At 30.1% G+C, this 19034-nt stretch overlaps 3 protein-coding genes across 4 annotated transcripts; all 3 read right to left on the reverse strand.

The window, feature by feature from the left end:
* Positions 1-108: 108 nt before the first annotated feature.
* LOC125420377 (serine carboxypeptidase-like 2) lies at positions 109-6530 on the reverse strand. The gene is made up of 14 exons (XM_048466999.2): positions 5592-6530; positions 5279-5424; positions 3288-3364; positions 2996-3118; positions 2703-2805; positions 2445-2482; positions 2093-2194; positions 1789-1875; positions 1506-1682; positions 1255-1326; positions 1019-1137; positions 743-856; positions 537-591; positions 109-348 (listed from the first exon to the last, which is right to left on the reverse strand). The coding sequence occupies exons 1-14, from the start codon at positions 5756-5758 to the stop codon at positions 256-258; spliced, it is 1473 nt and encodes a 490-aa protein (XP_048322956.2). The 5' UTR covers positions 5759-6530; the 3' UTR covers positions 109-255.
* Positions 6531-7578: 1048 nt separating this feature from the next.
* LOC107417587 (serine carboxypeptidase-like 18) lies at positions 7579-11741 on the reverse strand. Of its 2 annotated transcripts, XM_060814667.1 has the most exons (13): positions 11338-11741; positions 11085-11230; positions 10010-10209; positions 9759-9861; positions 9521-9558; positions 9320-9421; positions 9117-9203; positions 8839-9012; positions 8651-8722; positions 8440-8558; positions 8169-8282; positions 8011-8065; positions 7579-7900 (listed from the first exon to the last, which is right to left on the reverse strand). In XM_060814667.1, the coding sequence occupies exons 1-13, from the start codon at positions 11511-11513 to the stop codon at positions 7817-7819; spliced, it is 1470 nt and encodes a 489-aa protein (XP_060670650.1). In that variant the 5' UTR covers positions 11514-11741; the 3' UTR covers positions 7579-7816. The 2 variants fall into 2 exon arrangements, with proteins under 2 accessions (XP_060670650.1, XP_060670651.1); XM_060814668.1 differs by lacking the exon at positions 9521-9558 and having other exon boundaries at positions 9320-9399.
* A 1219-nt stretch (positions 11742-12960) lies between these two features.
* LOC112491666 (serine carboxypeptidase-like 17) lies at positions 12961-18459 on the reverse strand. The gene is made up of 14 exons (XM_048474017.2): positions 18119-18459; positions 17820-17965; positions 16387-16463; positions 15908-16030; positions 15627-15729; positions 15407-15444; positions 15195-15296; positions 14812-14898; positions 14526-14693; positions 14335-14406; positions 14072-14199; positions 13599-13712; positions 13428-13482; positions 12961-13279 (listed from the first exon to the last, which is right to left on the reverse strand). The coding sequence occupies exons 1-14, from the start codon at positions 18265-18267 to the stop codon at positions 13196-13198; spliced, it is 1446 nt and encodes a 481-aa protein (XP_048329974.2). The 5' UTR covers positions 18268-18459; the 3' UTR covers positions 12961-13195.
* Between the last annotated feature and the right edge of the window lie 575 nt (positions 18460-19034).

The following is a 19034-nucleotide window of genomic DNA, read 5'->3' on the forward strand; positions in this document are numbered from 1 at the left end:
CCTTCCTGTAAATCAGTCCATTTCATATTCAATAACCTTTTCATATATAAAGTATTTACTATTATTTAAATTAGTCCCAAACGGTCAAGTACCTTTTAGGAACCGCGTCAATTACATATAAATGCCTTAAAAATAATAAATGGGATATATATATATATATATATATATATATATCGAATACAAATATAATTCAATACAATTATTTATTTAAATGTTCTTATTGAGTAGAAAGAAAAGAAAAATATGAGGAACCTGCTATTGACTATACACAGGTTTATGAGCCAACCACCTGTCAACCATGGCAAGGCATTCCTTGGGCTTGTACTCTGGAGCTGTGTGACCCGCGTCCTATTTCACAAACCCCAATATTAATTAGCATTTCCTAATTTCATTGCTTTGCAAACTCATATTTTTATATTTATATTTATATAAGTACTTTGCTTTGCACAACAAATTAAGTAATTGAGTGTTTAAGCAATGATAATAATAATAATAATAATAATAATAAACAATTGTCAATTTTAATGAGTTCTTGCCTTCACTGTTGCAAACGTCAAGTCGTGCTTTTTAGATCTATAATGCACAGTGTATCTGAAAAAAAAAATAATAATGGTGTCAATATGAGAAGATTGTTAATTTATGAACAAAATCATCCGCTTAAGTAAAAAGGAAAATATAAAATGATTAATAAGAAACAAGAAAATTTGAGAATAATAATAAGAAGAAGGAAAAGAAAACTAACCCTGCAACTTGTCCATCTACGAACCATGGTTTCCAAGCATGAGCAACAGTCAAGTTGAGAGCTCCAATCCATTCAAGTGTCCCCACATAGGGTACTATGATGTCTTGATCACCACTATTAATAAACGAAGCTACTTTCAGACACAATTCAACACACTGTGTAATTGCTAATTAAATCATATACAGCTTAAATTGATATCCGAAAATTAATTAATAAGTTCCGATAGTTAATTAGTTTCTCCAACAAAAGCAGCCTTTTCATGTATGTTTAATTTACCTGTAGACTAATACTCGATAGCCTTTGTTCATGAGATTTCGATGATAATCCGTACTACTTGACACTTCAAAATTGTATGCTAATGTCCTATTGCATCTGCTCCAACGCTCTTTACTTCCCTGCATATACGTTTATTAATTATTAATTACATACGATATTATACTTGGCCTAATTCACCATAATCATGAATTTAATTATTTAGCATGATTAATTATATAGATTTTTAAATAATTTACCTTGCGAATTTGAAGAGCATTCTGAACCGTTTGATCATTAGCCCAATAACCAGAGTAGAAATAGTGAAAGTCCTGCACCATCAAATTAAGCAAAACCCATTCAATTAATTACTTACTAACTAGTCTTTCCAGAAACAATCAACTGGCAAAGTTTAATTTGAATTCCCAATATATATATATATATATATATATATTACTAATAGATAAAAAAAAGAAACAAGAGAGTGTGAGAGACTGAGAGAGTGTTTTACTCGACACATAGATGGATGATCATTGGGAAGGTGAGAAAGCGAAAGTAAGAGATTGATGGAGTGATCGTCCTCTATTAAAGCTCTGCTAGGATGCAACTTTAATAGAGCTGGTCTTGGGGACGCAGTAACTGGACATTGAGGTTCCAATATATGGGAAATGGATAGATTTGCTGTGCACTACAAACTCATAGATAAATATCAAATAATTCAAAATCCAAAATAAATTTAAAGATCTATTTTATTATGTTAATTCTTGCATTGTAAAATACATATTATTGCTCACCTCATGGAAAATTTCGATATCCTTACGACATAATGCATTCTCTATGTCAATATTGATATATTCGCCCTTGCAATTTATTTTAGCTGACTTCAGAAGCAAAAAAGAACATAAAAATATATAGATCAACACACGCATATTTGAGCATAATAGATGTACTTTATATATTAACTAATTATTAAAATAATAATTAATACTTATCCAATATTCAAAAGCATTCAATCTAATTAATTAAGCCATTATTTGTTAACTAAAAGATTGATCCGAAAAACACAGCAGGTGCGTTTCTAGCTATGTGTTTTTTTACCTCATACAGTTGATCCGATATAAGTGCCTTCCGATAGCTGAATTCAACTTTTGAATTATGATCAACATGTTCGTCCGTCAAAGGATTTCCAAGCATATATCCCTGTTTTCAGCTTAATTGATAAATTAACTTTTTTTTGCAATAATTAATTAACATTTAACAATAATAAATACAAATTACAATGTATGTACACAAACACACATACACACATACACACACACACATATATATATATATATAGATGAAATTGTTTTATAAAAAAAAAAAAAATATATATATATATATATATATATATATATATATATATATATATATATATATGAAATTATAAGGGCAGGTAATCTTTTGTCACCTTGAGGTTCATTAATGGCTCAACTCCAACTTCATTACCTAAAACATAACAAACTAGTAATTAGTATATTATTATTATTATTATTATTATTATTATTATTATCATTATTATCATTATTATTATTATACGGTTTATGATTACTCTATCTATACAGATCGCATGATTAATTTGCCTTCTCAAAGAAAATTCAACACAAAACAGAAACTACAATATAAGAAATGAATATGAAAATGAAATTATTCGTTATTGATGAATTACCATTATTTATCTCCTGAACAGTGATTGGAACAACAATCCCCGAGAAAGAATCACCAGCAACATAAAGTGGATTTTTGAGGAACTTGGGGTGAGTCATAAGCCACTGCCAAAAATTGAAAAAAAAAATTTACTTGATTGAGTGTGTTTTTTTTTTTTTTTTCTTTTTGGGTTCCAGTAGAAGATGTTCGTTTAACTAGTAAATTTATTTTGAGTGACATTAAAATAACTAAATTAGAAAACCATACTTTACCAAAAAGAATAAGAAAATATGTTAGACCTATCTCATTAATTACCTTTCTAAGAAAATTGTAATTAGTTGCGGCTGATAAACGGTCACCAGTGTAGTATGCTTGCCAAGTCGTTGCATACGAAAATCCAGTCCCTACAGGTGCATCTAAAAATATTATGTTGGCCACCTACAACATAACTGAAAATACCATTAATAAAGTACGGCTTACTTATGAATTACCAATTTAATTGAAAAAAAGAAGAAGAAAATTTAACATAATTAATGAACAATTACTTATTTAATTAAGCAGAAACTGAAGGAGTTATATGTGTAATATTCTGCTCAAAGTCGCTGACCTTGGTCCATGAGTATGGATTATATAGCAAAGTTGTTGAATTCCAACTAGATATTTCATAATCAAATGTCAATGGACCTGCCATAAAATCAAACAAAATCATTAATGCAATCAACCAGCAAAAAATCAAGTTGTACTCCCGGGACCAATGGAAATTTGATCATCAACCAGACACATTATTACCCAAAAAAAAATAAAAATAAAAATAAAATAAAACAGTATACCTGGCAATTCATGTTTATGGATCGTGTTCATATCACCTCATTTAATAATCATATCAAAAATATCTATCCCAAACATATCACCTCATTTAATAATCATATCAAAAATATCTATCCCAAACACAATTTATTTATTAATCATGTCAAGTACCTAAAATACTAACCTGATCTGTTTATAAACATGTCAATACGACACGATCCGTTTAACAATTACTTTAACGGATCATGTTGACCTATTAACGTGTTGATCTAAAATTGATTTGTTAACCCAAAAATTAACCTATAACCCGAAAACTAACCTATTTTTCATGTTTTTATTTTTGTTTTGTTAAAGATTTATTTTTTATCTTTAAAAAATTAATAATAGAAAATTATTTTTATAAAGTTTTTAATTTATAATATTTTTAGTGATTAAATATTATATTATATATAAAATTATAATTTAAAATTAAATTTAAATGGATTATAATAGATATATAATTATATCGGATTCAAATTAACACGTTTAATAAATGAATCATAACGAATCAATTTTGAAATAAAAAGATCACTCCAAAAATAATACAATTAAAAATCTTATTAAATTGATTGATCTTATCATCTGAATTTATATATCATAAATTCAAATCACACGTGTGAATCCAAATTGCCATCTCTGCACCTACGTATGGCGCTTAATTTTCTCGTGAATTGTGCAATAATTAATTTGTGGGGACTCGCGGAAATGAAGAATAATTAATATCATCACAAATTGTCTTGTTTATGGTGACAATATTGTAGTAATAATAATAACTGGTCCGTCATAAAATTCAATTAAAGGTGAAATTATTTGACAGATCCAAGAAAGTGGTAAACATACCAGACACCTTGAACTATTACACGTTGTGCACACCTCCCAAACTACAAAAAAAATGTTATATAAATTACCCCAAAATTATTGTTTTCTGTCATTTCAATAATGCATTTTGGTATAGAAGAATCTTATCAAATTAATCATGTGCAATTCAATAGATTCTTTTACGAATCTAATTTATTAGTGTCTATGTCTAATTTTACCAAATTTTCAGTAGGTGAAATTTCATAATTTTAATAACGTGATAAGAAAAAGAATAGTTTAGGGGACAATCGGATTCTTTTTTAAATTTGAAGGGCAAATGTGAAAACTATAATACTTTTTAAGTCGGTAAAGAGTAATTGTTCGAGTATTGTTAGACCCTCCACGTCAGCTTATGAAAGTCAACAAAAGGCTTAAAGAGAGTCACATGCGTAGCTGTTACCACTATTGACAGCTGTTAGCTTAGTCACGTGTTTAGTTTCGCTGTAACTATAGTCCTAAAGAAGTAAGCCTGCGTGGTAACTGAGTGCCATAAATGCATGTCCTGTACTGTACAAGCTTCTGTTGAAAGCTGAAAAAACATTAATACGGAAAATCATTTTTCTTTTTCTTTTCTTTTTCTTCTTTCACTCTGTTCTCTCTGCATTCTCTACCCTTTTCATGCATTTTTTTACCTACCAAACAGTTCTATGAGTAATTAACCTCCAAAAATAATATAATACGTTCTAAACAAAAATCTTACCAAAGAAAAAGGAAAAATGGAAAAGGTTTTTACATATATCTGCATGCGCTAATAATTAATTATTGAAAACCAAACGGTATATTAACAAAATGATGGATGTAATTATGCAATTAAAAAATCTGCAAAAATTGATTGATTCACAGTCTAGAAATTCAATTAAGAGATACCAAAAAAAAAGAAAAAAGAAGAAGTACCTATTTCATAAATGAGACCGGAAAAGGCAGAACAACCAGGTCCTCCGGTGAGCCATAGAACAAGAGGATCTTCTTCGGGATTTCTCTCCGACTCGATGAAGTAATAGAAAAGCTGTATTTCATCCCCATCACCCACACCCACATACCTATTCAACACATTAGTTACCCAATAATAATTATTCAAATTTTTGTTGAATTAAGTAAGTATTTTATATATATATATATATAGAGTAACAACTTTTATACGAAAGCGATATTAGAGACATAGATATATGAAAGAGAAATTAAAGTGGTAGAGAATAGAGATACACACCCAGTTTCAAGTTTGAAGGGTAGGTTTCCAGAAAAACCTGGTAAGCTTCTGATGATATTCGATGACTGTGAACCAACCGTAACAATATTGTACTGTGAGACTGCCAAATGAAGAAGAAGAAGATGCAGAGCGTTAATTATGTGGATTAAGGACCTTGATATTGCCATATGCCCACTGCCAATTAGCTTTGTTTCTTGAATATTATAGACGTTTATTAGACTCTCACAAACTGGATCTCTATGCAGTTCTTACTAATTAATGTTTGATGATGTGAGATAATAATCCTCAAATCAAGCCATGTGTTTTGCTGGTCAGAGAAGAAACAAGAGGAAATTTCCAGGTTCCAAAACGGCAACACTTTGCTGCCACATCAGTTAATAAAGGGTAGAAAGGTTATTTCACAGGTTGCTTGCCACGTTGGAGCTCCTGGAGATTAATTGAACGTTTTTGTTTCTGGAAATATATATGTATTTTGGTCTTCTTCTTCATATAGCATACAAGAAAATAACAGAGTGAAAAAAGCTTAAAAACAGCCTGAGAGAAAGCTTTGTGCGAAGTGAGTCCCTTGAGTTTCTGAAAGCCATTTTTTCTTGTTTTCTTTGTGTTCTCAAGGTGGGTTTGTGAGAGATCTCTGTGGAGATCGAAGAGTAAATGGATGTATTGGGATCTTGGGTTTTGGTTTTAGGAATTCTTGTGTGAATCCTCCATTAGAGAGTCTGCAACTGAGCTTGTAAATATTCCATTTACATAGTGCAGAAGCTCAACAATGCAACGAGGACGTAGGTCTAATTTGACTGAACCTCGGTGAATTTGTGTGTTCATGCTTAGTATTTTTTTTCCTGTTGAAATTAGTTCCAGAATTCAACAACAGATGAAGACCAAGTGTAACGGCCAAATTAATCCAAAGCAGATCCTATTATAATAATATTTTATATATTTTTGGCAGTAGGAACGTGAAAATTAGTCTTAAGCACGTATGTTAAACCAGATTCAATGCAAAACAACAAAATATTGCGGCCAAAGATCTGTTTTTAATTTTTATTTAGGTGTCAGAATTTTTAATTTTTAATTCAGGAATTTATAATATACACGAATGAGATCCTGTAGATCTCTAAAGAAAGAAAGGAAAAACAATTTTTTTTTTTTTTCCACATTGATTTTTGTTATTTCTTTCCAAATGAATGTAAATTATATGGTCCCCTATCATCGGTGGGCCCAAAAAATAGATATGAAGAAATGATGACAGGAAAAATAGATTATATTACTTAAAAATTAATAAATTATTGGTCACATCATAAATAATGTTTATCTCAAACCACGGATCAATTAATTATATTTGTTGGCCGAAGTACGTAATCGTCTTGGTTTCATTTTCTCCACATTAATTATTTTTATTTTTTGTTTGGCTAATTGGATAAGTTATTCACTTTTATAAGTTAAAAGATGATAGGTTTTACAAATTGAGCAGAAAAATATGTTGGGAATGGTAAACAAAAAAATTTATTTTTATCTGCTGGTTAATAATTTTTAATTATTATTTTTCTTGTTGACATATCCATAATGAATTAAGAGGCAGAAAAAATTGTCGGTTAAAAAACAAAACGTCATATCATACGTGCTGTTAGATTCCTCTTTTTTTTTTAATTATTTATTAATATCATTGGTGATAAATTTTTAGTTTTCAGTTTTTTTTTTTTTATTTTTTTTTTTAAGATTTAACTGTCGTTACATGAATTAGTATTGACATGTGTGGAACCACGAGGTCCATTTAAAACTAATTAAATTAATGGGTTTAAATTAGATTATTATTATTACCAGTTCCCAATGTTAATAGGACGCATCCGAATTGGGGCCTCATCAATAAGCATTACACCCAAACTCAAACCGAGAGCTTCTGCAAACCGAGTAGAGAGTACAGAATGTTGGCTGTTTCCTCAAAAGCCCAATATAAAACAATTCATTATAAATGATGAGCAAATTTTCAATATTTTTGGAAGCATAACCCTTCTCTTTCATAAAGAGATGGGATCCATACATTAATATGAATAAAAGGAGTTGTGTTTGAGGAAGTATAACAGATTTTTTAATATATAACAAGTTGCAAAAGAAGATAAAAAATAAAAATAAAATCCAGCTCCATGGTGGTCATTTTGAACAACATAATTAATTTGGAGAGTCAAGATTAACAATGACAAACAATTTTTCTTTCATCAAGAGCTTGATTTTCAGAGAGGATAATCAGAAAACCATCTCTCAATCATGGCAAGGCATTCCTTTGGCTTATATTCTGGAGCTGTATGACCCGCTCCCTATATGTATGCATTCACAATATCATGTAGCTAGCAATAATATAGTTTGCTTTTTGCTCAAGAAATCAATTAAAATTAATTGTCAGAGTTATGAAATGGTTGGATTTTACCTTTACAGTTGCAAATGTCAATTGGTACTTCTCATTTGAGTATTGCATTGTGTACCTGATAAAAGAACAAAACAATTAAATAATAAAATGGATGGAATAGTAATCAAATTAAAAGAAAAAATGACAATTGAAAGTGTTTTTTAAGTCAAAAAGCAAACCCTCCAATTTGTCCATCAATGAACCATGGTTTCCAATCAGCAGCAATAGTCAAATTCAGAGCTTCTATCCATGCATGAGTACCCACATGGGGAATTAACATATCATGATCACCACTGCTTCACCAGATTATATACAAAAAATTTTGTTGGGAAGAAAATTGAAAAAAAAAAATTTACCGACCAAAGAAACTATTGTCAAGTTAGCTAATATAAGTTCCTTTTTTTTTTTTTGGGACAAAAAATTAACTTGGATAATTTATTTAAATGTTACCTGTAAATTAGTGATCGATAGTGTTTATCGATCAGATTTCGATGATAATCGAAAGAACTCGGGACATCTTTTATGTACGATAAATTCTTATTACATCTCTTCCATTGGTTTATGCTCCCCTGAAGATTAGTTGTCACTAATTATCTAATTAGTGATTACCTAATTGACCAGAAAAACTGTAAGCAACAACAGTTTAAAGTTCTATTTATACCTTCCGAACGTGAAGAGCATTCTGAACATTTTGATCATTAGCCCAAGTGTAAGAGTAGATATAGTTATAGTCCTACACCAACTTTATATATATAAGCTGCTTAATTAGTGAATTAAGCTACTAAAATATGATCAAAATGTGTGTGTGTGTGAGAGAGAGAGAGAGAGAGAGAGAGAAAGACTACTTACTCTACACCCTTTAAGTTGATTATTATTTGGAGGTTGAGAAACTGAAGATAAGATATCCAAGGAATCCTCTGTAATTGGAGATCTTTGATACCATTTTAATCTCTTTGGACTGGGGGAATATATATGCTCGCACCAAGGTTCCAATATATGTGGGTGCTTTATCTTTTTTAAGCACTACAATAAAAACTCCATGGTAAAAATATTTAAAGTGATCCTTAATTTAAACTGGGAAACTAATTTGTAATTACTAATTGTATGTGTAGGTCCTTGCTACTCACCTCTTGGATAACTTCCATATCATTTACACACAATTTATTGCTTGTATCAATATTGATAAATTCTCCTTTGCAATTCCTCTTAGCTGACTTCAAAACTCAAAAGATTTTTTAAACAAGCTAGTTAGACAAACAGACCATTAACAAATATGCTACCAAAGAACCAAAAAATAAAAATAAAAATAAAATAGAGTTTAGTTTTTTACCTGATAGAGTTTTTCTGATATGAGTGCCATTCCACGACTGAATTCAATCCTTGAATTATAGTCATCATGTAACGTTGTACCTGGATTTCCAAGCATATAACCCTGTCTCCATTCTAAACGATATTATTTTCTACAAATATTAATGTAGATAGAGCGACCGATTCATTGAATATAAAGTAAATTAATCTTTATATTATGCACCTTCAGGTTCATTGATGGCTTTAGCCCAACTTCATTGCCTAAAATACAATGATTCATCAATAGAAGTATCAATATTAAAGACTTTAATTTGTTCATAAATAAATCGAACATATTATATAATAAATAGATCCCAATCACCCTAAAATTATAACTTGAATATCCCAGGTCTCAGTGCAAACTAACAAAGAACTAGAAAAATTGAAATTGTTTTTCAAGAATTGGACAAATTAGTAATTACCATTAGCTATCTCCTGAACAAGGACTGGGACAATAATGCCTGCATAAGAGTCACCAGCAATATAAAGAGGATTTTTGAGGTACTTTGGGTGAGCCAAAAGCCACTGCATTAAATCAAACAAAACATTTACTCATTTTTTTGAGCTTTGTTTTCATCCAATTCCAACCATTATGTTTTTAAATGAAGTATACATACCAGCATATGTATATATCAAATTTATCAAGTTATTTGTCAAATATACAACTCCCCACCTTTCTAAGAAAATCATAGTTTGCTGCTACTGATAAAGTATCTGAGGTGTTATATGCCTGCAAAGTGGTTGCATACGAGAACCCTGTACCCACCGGTGAATCTAGAAATATTATGTTGGCGATCTTTGTCCATGAGTACTCGTTCAGTGTTAAAGTCGGTGAGTTCCAATTAGAGTTGGCATAGTCGAATAGTAAAGGACCTAACCACAAAAAGTGCCACATGCATTAATTGATCATTAATTAATTTATAAGCTTCGGGAAAAAAAAAATTTAAAAGTTTTGATGTTCGTCAAAATATTTGTTGAAGCGGCTTTATTAAAATCCATCATCTAGTTGTAAACTTCGGCCAACTGTCTCAAATGATTAAAAAATTGAAATGAAATTATTCTCTGTTTAGGGAAGATTTAAAAATTGATTAGAAAAGCCAAATCACATGAGAGAAAACTTTGGCCAACTGTCTCAAATCATTAAAAAATTGAAATAATATTATTCTTTCACTGTTCAAGGAAGATTTAAAAGTTGATTAGAAAAACCAAATCACATGAGAGAAAAGTTTTAATTAAAAAGATTGAAATAAAATCATTATTTCACTGTTTCGGGGAGATTAAAAAATTGACTTAAAAAAAAAAAAGCAAATCACGTGAGAGTAAAGTTTGAATTAATTATGACTCGGAACATCGTTTACTGTTCAATAATCAAATTGAAAAACAGAATTAGAAGTTATTTTATTTTATTTATTTATTTTTTATTATTATTATTTTTGGTAGTTATTGGTTACAATAACTAGAAATTATCTGTTCTTCTTCTAATAGTGCAAAGTGGATTCTACTTCATTTATGATATTTGCATTTTTCATATAAATAAAACAGAGTAATCTGTTTTTATAAAGACACTCTATGCTTCTTCCACATGAATTTATGTAACTCACAGATAATGAGAGTTGAAATAGTATTATCATCAACTTTCCCTTCTGTTAACTGCAAATATGGTCTTACAAACAGAAGAGGGGGGGGGGGGGGGGGGGGGGGGTGTGTGTTGGTGGAGAAAAGGTAGGGGCAATGGAAGAGATACATACCGATTTCATATACAAGACCTGAGAAAGCAGAACAACCAGGGCCTCCGGTTAGCCAAAGCACAAGAGGGTCATCTTCAGGGTTTGTTTCAGATTCAATAAAGTAATAGAAAAACTGTATCTCCTCCACCTCACCCACACCCACATACCTTTTTAACTCAACACCAAAAAAATAAATAAATAAATTGTTCTTCTTCACATTATATTATAACCAACAAAAATGAAAGAAAATGAAGAAAAGAAAAAATATGCATACCCAGTTTCAAGTTTGAAAGGTAGGTTTCCTGGAAAGCCCGGTAGGCTCTTTATGATCGAATGTGATGCAACACCATTAACATCTGAGACTGCCAAAAGAAAAAGAAGAAGAAGAAGAAGAAGAAGATGGGAAAATGTTGCATCCATGAACATGTTGCAAACTCTTGATCTTGCCATGTATGCTTGACGCTGTCTAACTTAGCTGCTCATCTTGGCCGCCACCACCACTCTACTTAAAAGTACAAAGCAACAACTGGTAAATAAATAAATAAAAAATAGTTCAAAGCTTATGAGAGCTCATATCAAAGCTGTTGAGTGCTTTTTCTAACTTCTTTGTTCAATTACAAGGGCAGTTTGTGTGCCTGGATAGATAGATAATTGGGAATCTTTGATGAGATGAAAACCACATGACCAGCACCAGTACTATGAGTAGCAAAGCAATCTTGTACCAAAGATCGGTCCCACCATAGATATTTTCTTTTTCCTTTGGTCACGTCAACTTCAATTTGACTTAACAGAATTCGATGTAATTTTATTTTATTTTTTTGGGTTTACCGAACGGTGAATCTCGAACTCAAGACCCACAATTCGGAATGATATGCAAAGCCAACAAGCTGAGCTCACGGATCGGTAACAGATTTCGATGTAAATAGTATATATATAGACCTCTACAATATCATATAATGGGAATTTCTATGGTAAGACCGGTCTTGTTATAATACGACGGGTAATAATGATTTATAAAATACATAACATGATTTATAAATGTAGTTTTTAATTATAAAATAATAATATTTTTAAATTTAAAATGTTACTTAATTATTTATTAATATATTTTATTAATCATTGTTACCGGTCTTATCATAAGACCGATCTCGTTGCAGATCCGCCCTTTACCATTTGAAAAAAGCAAATTACAAAAAATGGACTTAAAGAGATAATTTGTACTATATATAAAAAGCGGAATCGCCTATACTGTTACAACTTTTCGGGCCCCCATGAATTTACCAAATTATCCATCAGCTGTTAATGAAATTCCTGCTTGCTCTGTATGTATATATTTGTGTTACTCACTGCCCTCTCTCTCTCTCTCTCTCTCTCCTGCTTGACATGTGCTACTCCTATCTGTAAGTGCCGCCCTCTCTACTTTCTCTCTCTTTTTTTTTTTTTTTTAAATACATATAAAATAAATTATTTTTTAACAACGATAAACTTCATATTATCAAAGCCTGCCGGATAAATAGGCTAGCAAATAATAATAATATTAATGCACATAAATATGTTTTTTTTTTTAAATAATAAGTATGTTATATTGATAATAGACATCTATTTTTTTTATTTTTTTATTTTTAGAGATCCTATCTATCTAAGATGGATAGTATAAGGCTCGAAGAATTATGTATTCTATCCCTTCACCTAAGTATATTTCTTGTCAACATATAATAAGCCACAGTTTGTTGCTTCAGGTGATCTTTGAATTCAAATTATTCTGCTTCTGCTTCTTCTTCTTCTTCTTCTCTCTTGTCGCACTGTAAATTTTCCTAAAATTGATCTAATCCAATTCATTTGAAAAAAGAAAAAAAAAATGGATCCAATTTGTCCTTGATCAATATTCTTTCGCTCATAAACAAATTAACAGAACGTAATCGCAGCTACAATGAACTATATATAATTACTGGAACATATTTACTCTCGGAATGATTTGCTAGAAACTGGAATACATAAACTCTAGTTCAACACAGACAAATTTCACTTTTTTATAATTTAACATACACTCAAATTTAGCACAAACAAATTTCATTTTTTTATAATTTAATCGACAATTACAAGAGAAACATCCTATAAATATTGGACCCTGATTATATAGGATATTTAGCAAACCATCTATCAATCATAGCAAAGCATTCCTTGGGATTGTACTCTGGAGCTGTGTGGCCCGCACCCTTCACGAAGCCAATACCAACATTGTAGTTAGAATAAAATTTCCATTATTGCTTAATTTCAAAAATCACAAACACAGACACACACACACACACATATATATATATATGGTTAACTTTGCTAAATAAATAAAATATGGTGAATTCTTGCCTTTACTGTTGCAAATGTCACATGGTGCTTTTTATTTGCATACTGTACTGTGTATCTAATACAAAGTAAAATTGAAAAAAAAAATTTGTTAATTTTTATGAAGAAAATCAACTTAATGAAATCAAAATATTAAAAATCAAAAGTACTGATATCATATATAAAAAAACGAACCCTGCAACTTGCCGATCGACAAACCATGGTCTCCAATCATTGACAATAGTCACGTTCAGAGCTTCTATCCATGCTTGTGAACTCAAATATGGTACTACCAAGTCTTGATCTCCACTATTGTAAATAAGATACAATAATTAATATACACATTCAGAAAAAACATTATCATAAAATTTATTTTATTTATATAACATATGTAGAAACAGAGAAAGTAGGTTTTTCACGAGCAATTATGTAGCATGTGACTTTGATTTTATTTTAAAAGCATATATGTTTTATAAAGTTAGAAAGCAAAAATTATAAGCTGATTTTGATATTGAACATTGATCTAAAATATGCATAACTAATTTTTCTATATGTTGGGCGTTTGAACATCTATAAGCACTAATAGATAACTATAAAATATCGAACATCGATATAAATTGGGCCATGTTATCCATCATAGCAAGGTTGTAATATATGGTAAATATTACCTGTAAACTATTACTTGATAGCCTTTGTCGACATAACTACGATGATAAGGAAAAGCGCTTGGAGTTTCCATCGCATATGAAATTCTCTTCAATGTGCCATTGCATCTCAACCACTCCTTAACGGTTCCCTGCAATATTATTGGCATACTTAATTGATAATATTTCAAACTACAAATTAAAAATAAGTAATAATTAAGGCTATAAACAAACTAATTATTCATTATTCTTGATTAAAATTTTCTTTTTAATTAAGAAAAATATACCTTGCGAATTAGAAGAGCATTTTGGACAGTTTGATCATTAGCCCAATTATAACCATAAACATAGTTATCTTCCTGCACAAGCAACAAGCCGGCCGGCTGGTTTATGCCCTACTCTTCAACAAAGGCAAGCTATCCATGGAAAGAGAGAGAGAGAGAGAGAGAGAGAGAGAGAGAGAGAGAGAGAGATTTACACGACAATTTTGTGGTCGATAAGGAGGACGAGAAACTAAACGCAAGAAATTGAGAGAGTCCTCTGTTTGAGAACTCAGATCCCACTGCATAAGTTCTGTGGGATTTGAGGATGACAAACTCGTACATATGTTTTCTAAAATATTTACAGCCTTCAAATTTTCGAGACACTACAAAATTCAATCACGGTAGAATTATTATTATACTCAAAGCTTATAAAAATACAATTCATTAATTAGTTAGTAAGTACCCACTATTTGTATTATTAAAATTAAATTTACCACCCACCTTACATAAATCTTCGTAATCGTTTGCACATAATACATTGCTTGGATCTCTCTTCACATATTCCCCTTTGCAATTGGTTTTAATTGACTACAAAAAACAGAAGTTTACAAGAAATTATTGCTAATTAAGAAAATTTTCAAACAAGAGGCAAACATATCTCAACATATATGTATATATATATATGTATGTATGTATGTATGTATGTATGTATGTATGATGGATATAGTACCAAATTTACACGATTAGATCTAAATTATGCATACAATATTACCTGATTAATTAATAACATATATATATATATATATAAATATATATACATTAAACATTAATTAGTTAGTACTATAAAAAAAATTAAAAGTGAAAAATAAAAAGATCACGTTCACCTGATAAAGTCTATCTGATATAAGCGCTCTTCGATGACTAAATTCAACTCTTGAATTAGCATCATCATGTTCGCTTGTCAATGGATTTCCAAGTATATATCCCTGCTTACCAGCTTAATTAAGGTCTATATATATATATATATATTTTTTTTTTTTACAGTAGAAATTAGCTAGAAAAAATAAAATAACAAAGGCGAGTGAGTATTTGTAACCTTCAGGTTCATTGCTGGCTTAACTCCAACTTCATTTCCTAAAACATGGTAATCACAAACAAGTAAACACATAGATATTGTTATATATGTATATATTATTGTCTATAAATCAAGTTAATCGATATGATTAAATTTCAACATGATCTTAGTCAAGGAAAATTCAAACTAAAATAATATAAAATAAATACAGAATTAATTGTGGACCGTTGATGAAAATTACCATTAGTTATCTCATGAACAACGATTGGGACAATAATGCCTGAGTATGAATCACCACCAATGTAAAGTGGATTTTTGAGGAACTCGGGATGAGTCTTAAACCACTGCGTATATGTGCATGCATAAAAAAAAAAATGGTACACTTTGTGTGTGAAAGACGAGCTTTATAGTAGGAGAAGACGTACATGTTCAAAAACTAGTAAATTTAAATAACACCACTAGTATTGAAATATATGCCCAAATCTATACATAGATAATGTTTTATATGTATCTAATAAAAACCTTTCTAAGAAAATTATAGTTTGTTGCTGCTGATATAGTATCGGAGTTGTTGTATGCTTCCCAACTCGTCGCATATGAAAATCCTGTTCCCACAGGAGCATCTATAAATATTATGTTGGCAACCTGAAACACAGTGCATTTTCAGTATAACTTCTACATATATATAGCCCGGCCGCTATGGTGCCTAGGATAGGATAGGCCGTCTTTCATGTAATCCATTGAAAAAAAAAAAAAAAAAAAAGGCAATTTTTTTGGTGTTGAAAGATTGTCCATACCCATAGTGTATGGTAGGTGTGCAAATCTATTAAAGTAAGTTTGTATATATATATATATATATATTAGAAAATTCTATCATGTATGTATCTATATTTTATTATATATTATGGTTTATAAAATAATTATCTCTTTCAAACTAATGCATATGTTGCTCTTCTCTTGCCAACTCTAGGGTATACCCTAGCTAGTAGCTAGCGTCTTACCTTGGTCCATGAGTATGGATTCAATTTCAAAGTTGTCGAATTCCAACTGGATTTTTCATAGTCGATTGACAATGGACCTGCAACAATATATATATATATATATAATAGTTAGTCTCTTATATGATCCATGTGTTATATTTCTTATTCATTACCAAAAAAAAAAAAAAACAATTGTGATGATTTTGATAATTAATCGTAAGATCCATGTATCATATTTTTTATTCATTACCAAAAATAAATAAATAAATAAAATAAGAAAGAGAACATGTGATACTATTGATAATTAATCTATGTGTGGTGTGGTGTTATTATAGTAACGATCTATTAAATCAACTTTCTATTCAATTTTAAAACATCGATATGCTCATCCCAGTTAAATATATATATGAGAGAGAGAGAGAGAGAGAGAGAGAGAGAGAGAGAGAGAGAGAGAGAGAGAGAGAGAGAGAGAGAGAGCTTTTGGTATAGAACATTAAATATATATATATATATATAGAGAGAGAGAGAGAGAGGGAGAGAGAGAGAGAGCTTTTGGTATAGAACATGTCTACAAGCACAATAAAGAACGTGTTCTTACGGATTGAGCAATTCTATTTATATATTAAAAATTTACCAGTTTCACTGTATTCTACACATATTCACATATTTGCTTTAATTTTTTTTTTCTTATACTGATAAAATATATCAAGTTTATCCTTACAAATATAGTAGATATAAACTAAATAATATAGATTTGTCTGATATTTATATATATATATATATATATATGTGCATAATTTTATCTTTGTAAATATAGTATACATAAATTAAACGATATAGATTTATCTAATACATGTATATATAAGTGTATATATTCATCTTATATATACAGTCCTAACTTATATTTTCATCTGTTGTTAAAAATTCGATATGCATAGCTTAGATAATATTGGTCATTCTAATACATGTATACCATAGTGCATACATTTCTTCAATTTATACAATCCAAATTTATATTTTCATGTGTCGTTAAAAGCAAGATATGCAAATCGTGAACAATATTTATGCTTATGTATATTTTTATCTTTTTATCCAAAGACATTTTTGAAATATTAAAAAAAAAAAAACCATTAAAAGTATAGTGTATCTTGAAAGTTTTATAGTGTGAATGGCCTCTTTTTCCCTTTAGCTCTTTTATAATTTTTGGAATTTTATTATTTCCTTTTGTCTCGTTCATCTCTTCCCCAAATCAAAAAAATAAAATAAAATAAATAATAAAGGAAATAAAACAAGAAATAAAGAGTAAAAGACACAACAAAAAACCAAAAAGAGAGCATGATGCCTTGACAGGCACCAACCATAATTATAATTCATTTCCCAATGACTTAATGACCTAAGCTTATGGAGAAAGTAGTAATTCATCAACATGAGCCAAAAGAAATGTGCATACATACCTATTTCATAGAGGAGAGCGGTAAGGACAGAACAACCAGGGCCTCCGGTGTGCCAGAGCACCAGAGGATCATTTTCTGGACTTGTCTCCGATTCAATGAAGTAATAGAATAGCTGTATCTTCTCTAACTCATCCACCCCCACATACCTAATTTTTAGTTTAACACCAAAAAAGAGAAAAACCAACGTAGGTAACACAAGTATTTCTATTTCTGTACTACTACTATATGTATTGGGGAAAAATAATTAAAGATAAAGAGCTTCATAAACGATGAAAACAATATAAAGAGCGTTAATATACCCAGTTTCAAGTTTGAAGGGTAAGTCTCCAGGAAAGCCCGGTAGGGTCTTGATGATATTCAGCTGCAATGCAACTATATTGAAAACTGAGACACCCAACAGCAGAAGAAAGAGAAGAAGAAGATCAGGATGCCAAGTTGTTGTATCCATGCGACTCTTTGAACCACCGAAAGAGATATTGATCTTAATTGCAATGCCTTCCAACCATAGTACTTTCAAGGCTTAAACATATATATAAATATTACTATATGTTGATGGCTAGATAACAGTAGTTCGGCTGTTTGATTCACTCATGTGTCATTCAAAATTCAAAATTGACATATATATATATATATATATACACACAAAATATTATCGTAGGAAGTCGTCTCTATCATAATAATTTATAACTGTGAAATTGTATCAATCGTACATATCTTATCGTTATGGATGACAATTGTTTATGATGTGGTGTTCGATTTTGTTCACAATAACAATTATATATATATAATACAAGGGAATCAACATGTCATTCAAAATTATTGACTAAAAGTATTGATCAAATACCCAAGAGGGACAGTAACACTCAATTAATATGTTTTAGGAGAACACGTCTCCTGCATGTTCGTGGTCTTTGCTTCAATTTTAGTTTTCGTCGAGTTTACTATTTTTTTTTTTTTTTTTTTTGGTGAAAGTTGAGTTTATCAATTAATTATGCTTTGCTTATTTCAAATGCCGTGTCAAACATATCTTTTATTTCTAATGTTGTAATTGTATTATTAATTAATTCGTAACTGTATTATTAATTAATTCATAGTAAGTAAAAGTTGCAGCTAATTAGAAACTATTAACACTTATATGTACTATTTGTAATATTATAATATGTGAATTGACCTGATAGAATCTTCTACACGTAAATGAGAAAAAAAAAAAAAAAC

This window comes from Ziziphus jujuba, chromosome 2, assembly GCF_031755915.1.
Source record: "Ziziphus jujuba cultivar Dongzao chromosome 2, ASM3175591v1".
NCBI classification, from domain to species: domain Eukaryota; kingdom Viridiplantae; phylum Streptophyta; class Magnoliopsida; order Rosales; family Rhamnaceae; genus Ziziphus; species Ziziphus jujuba.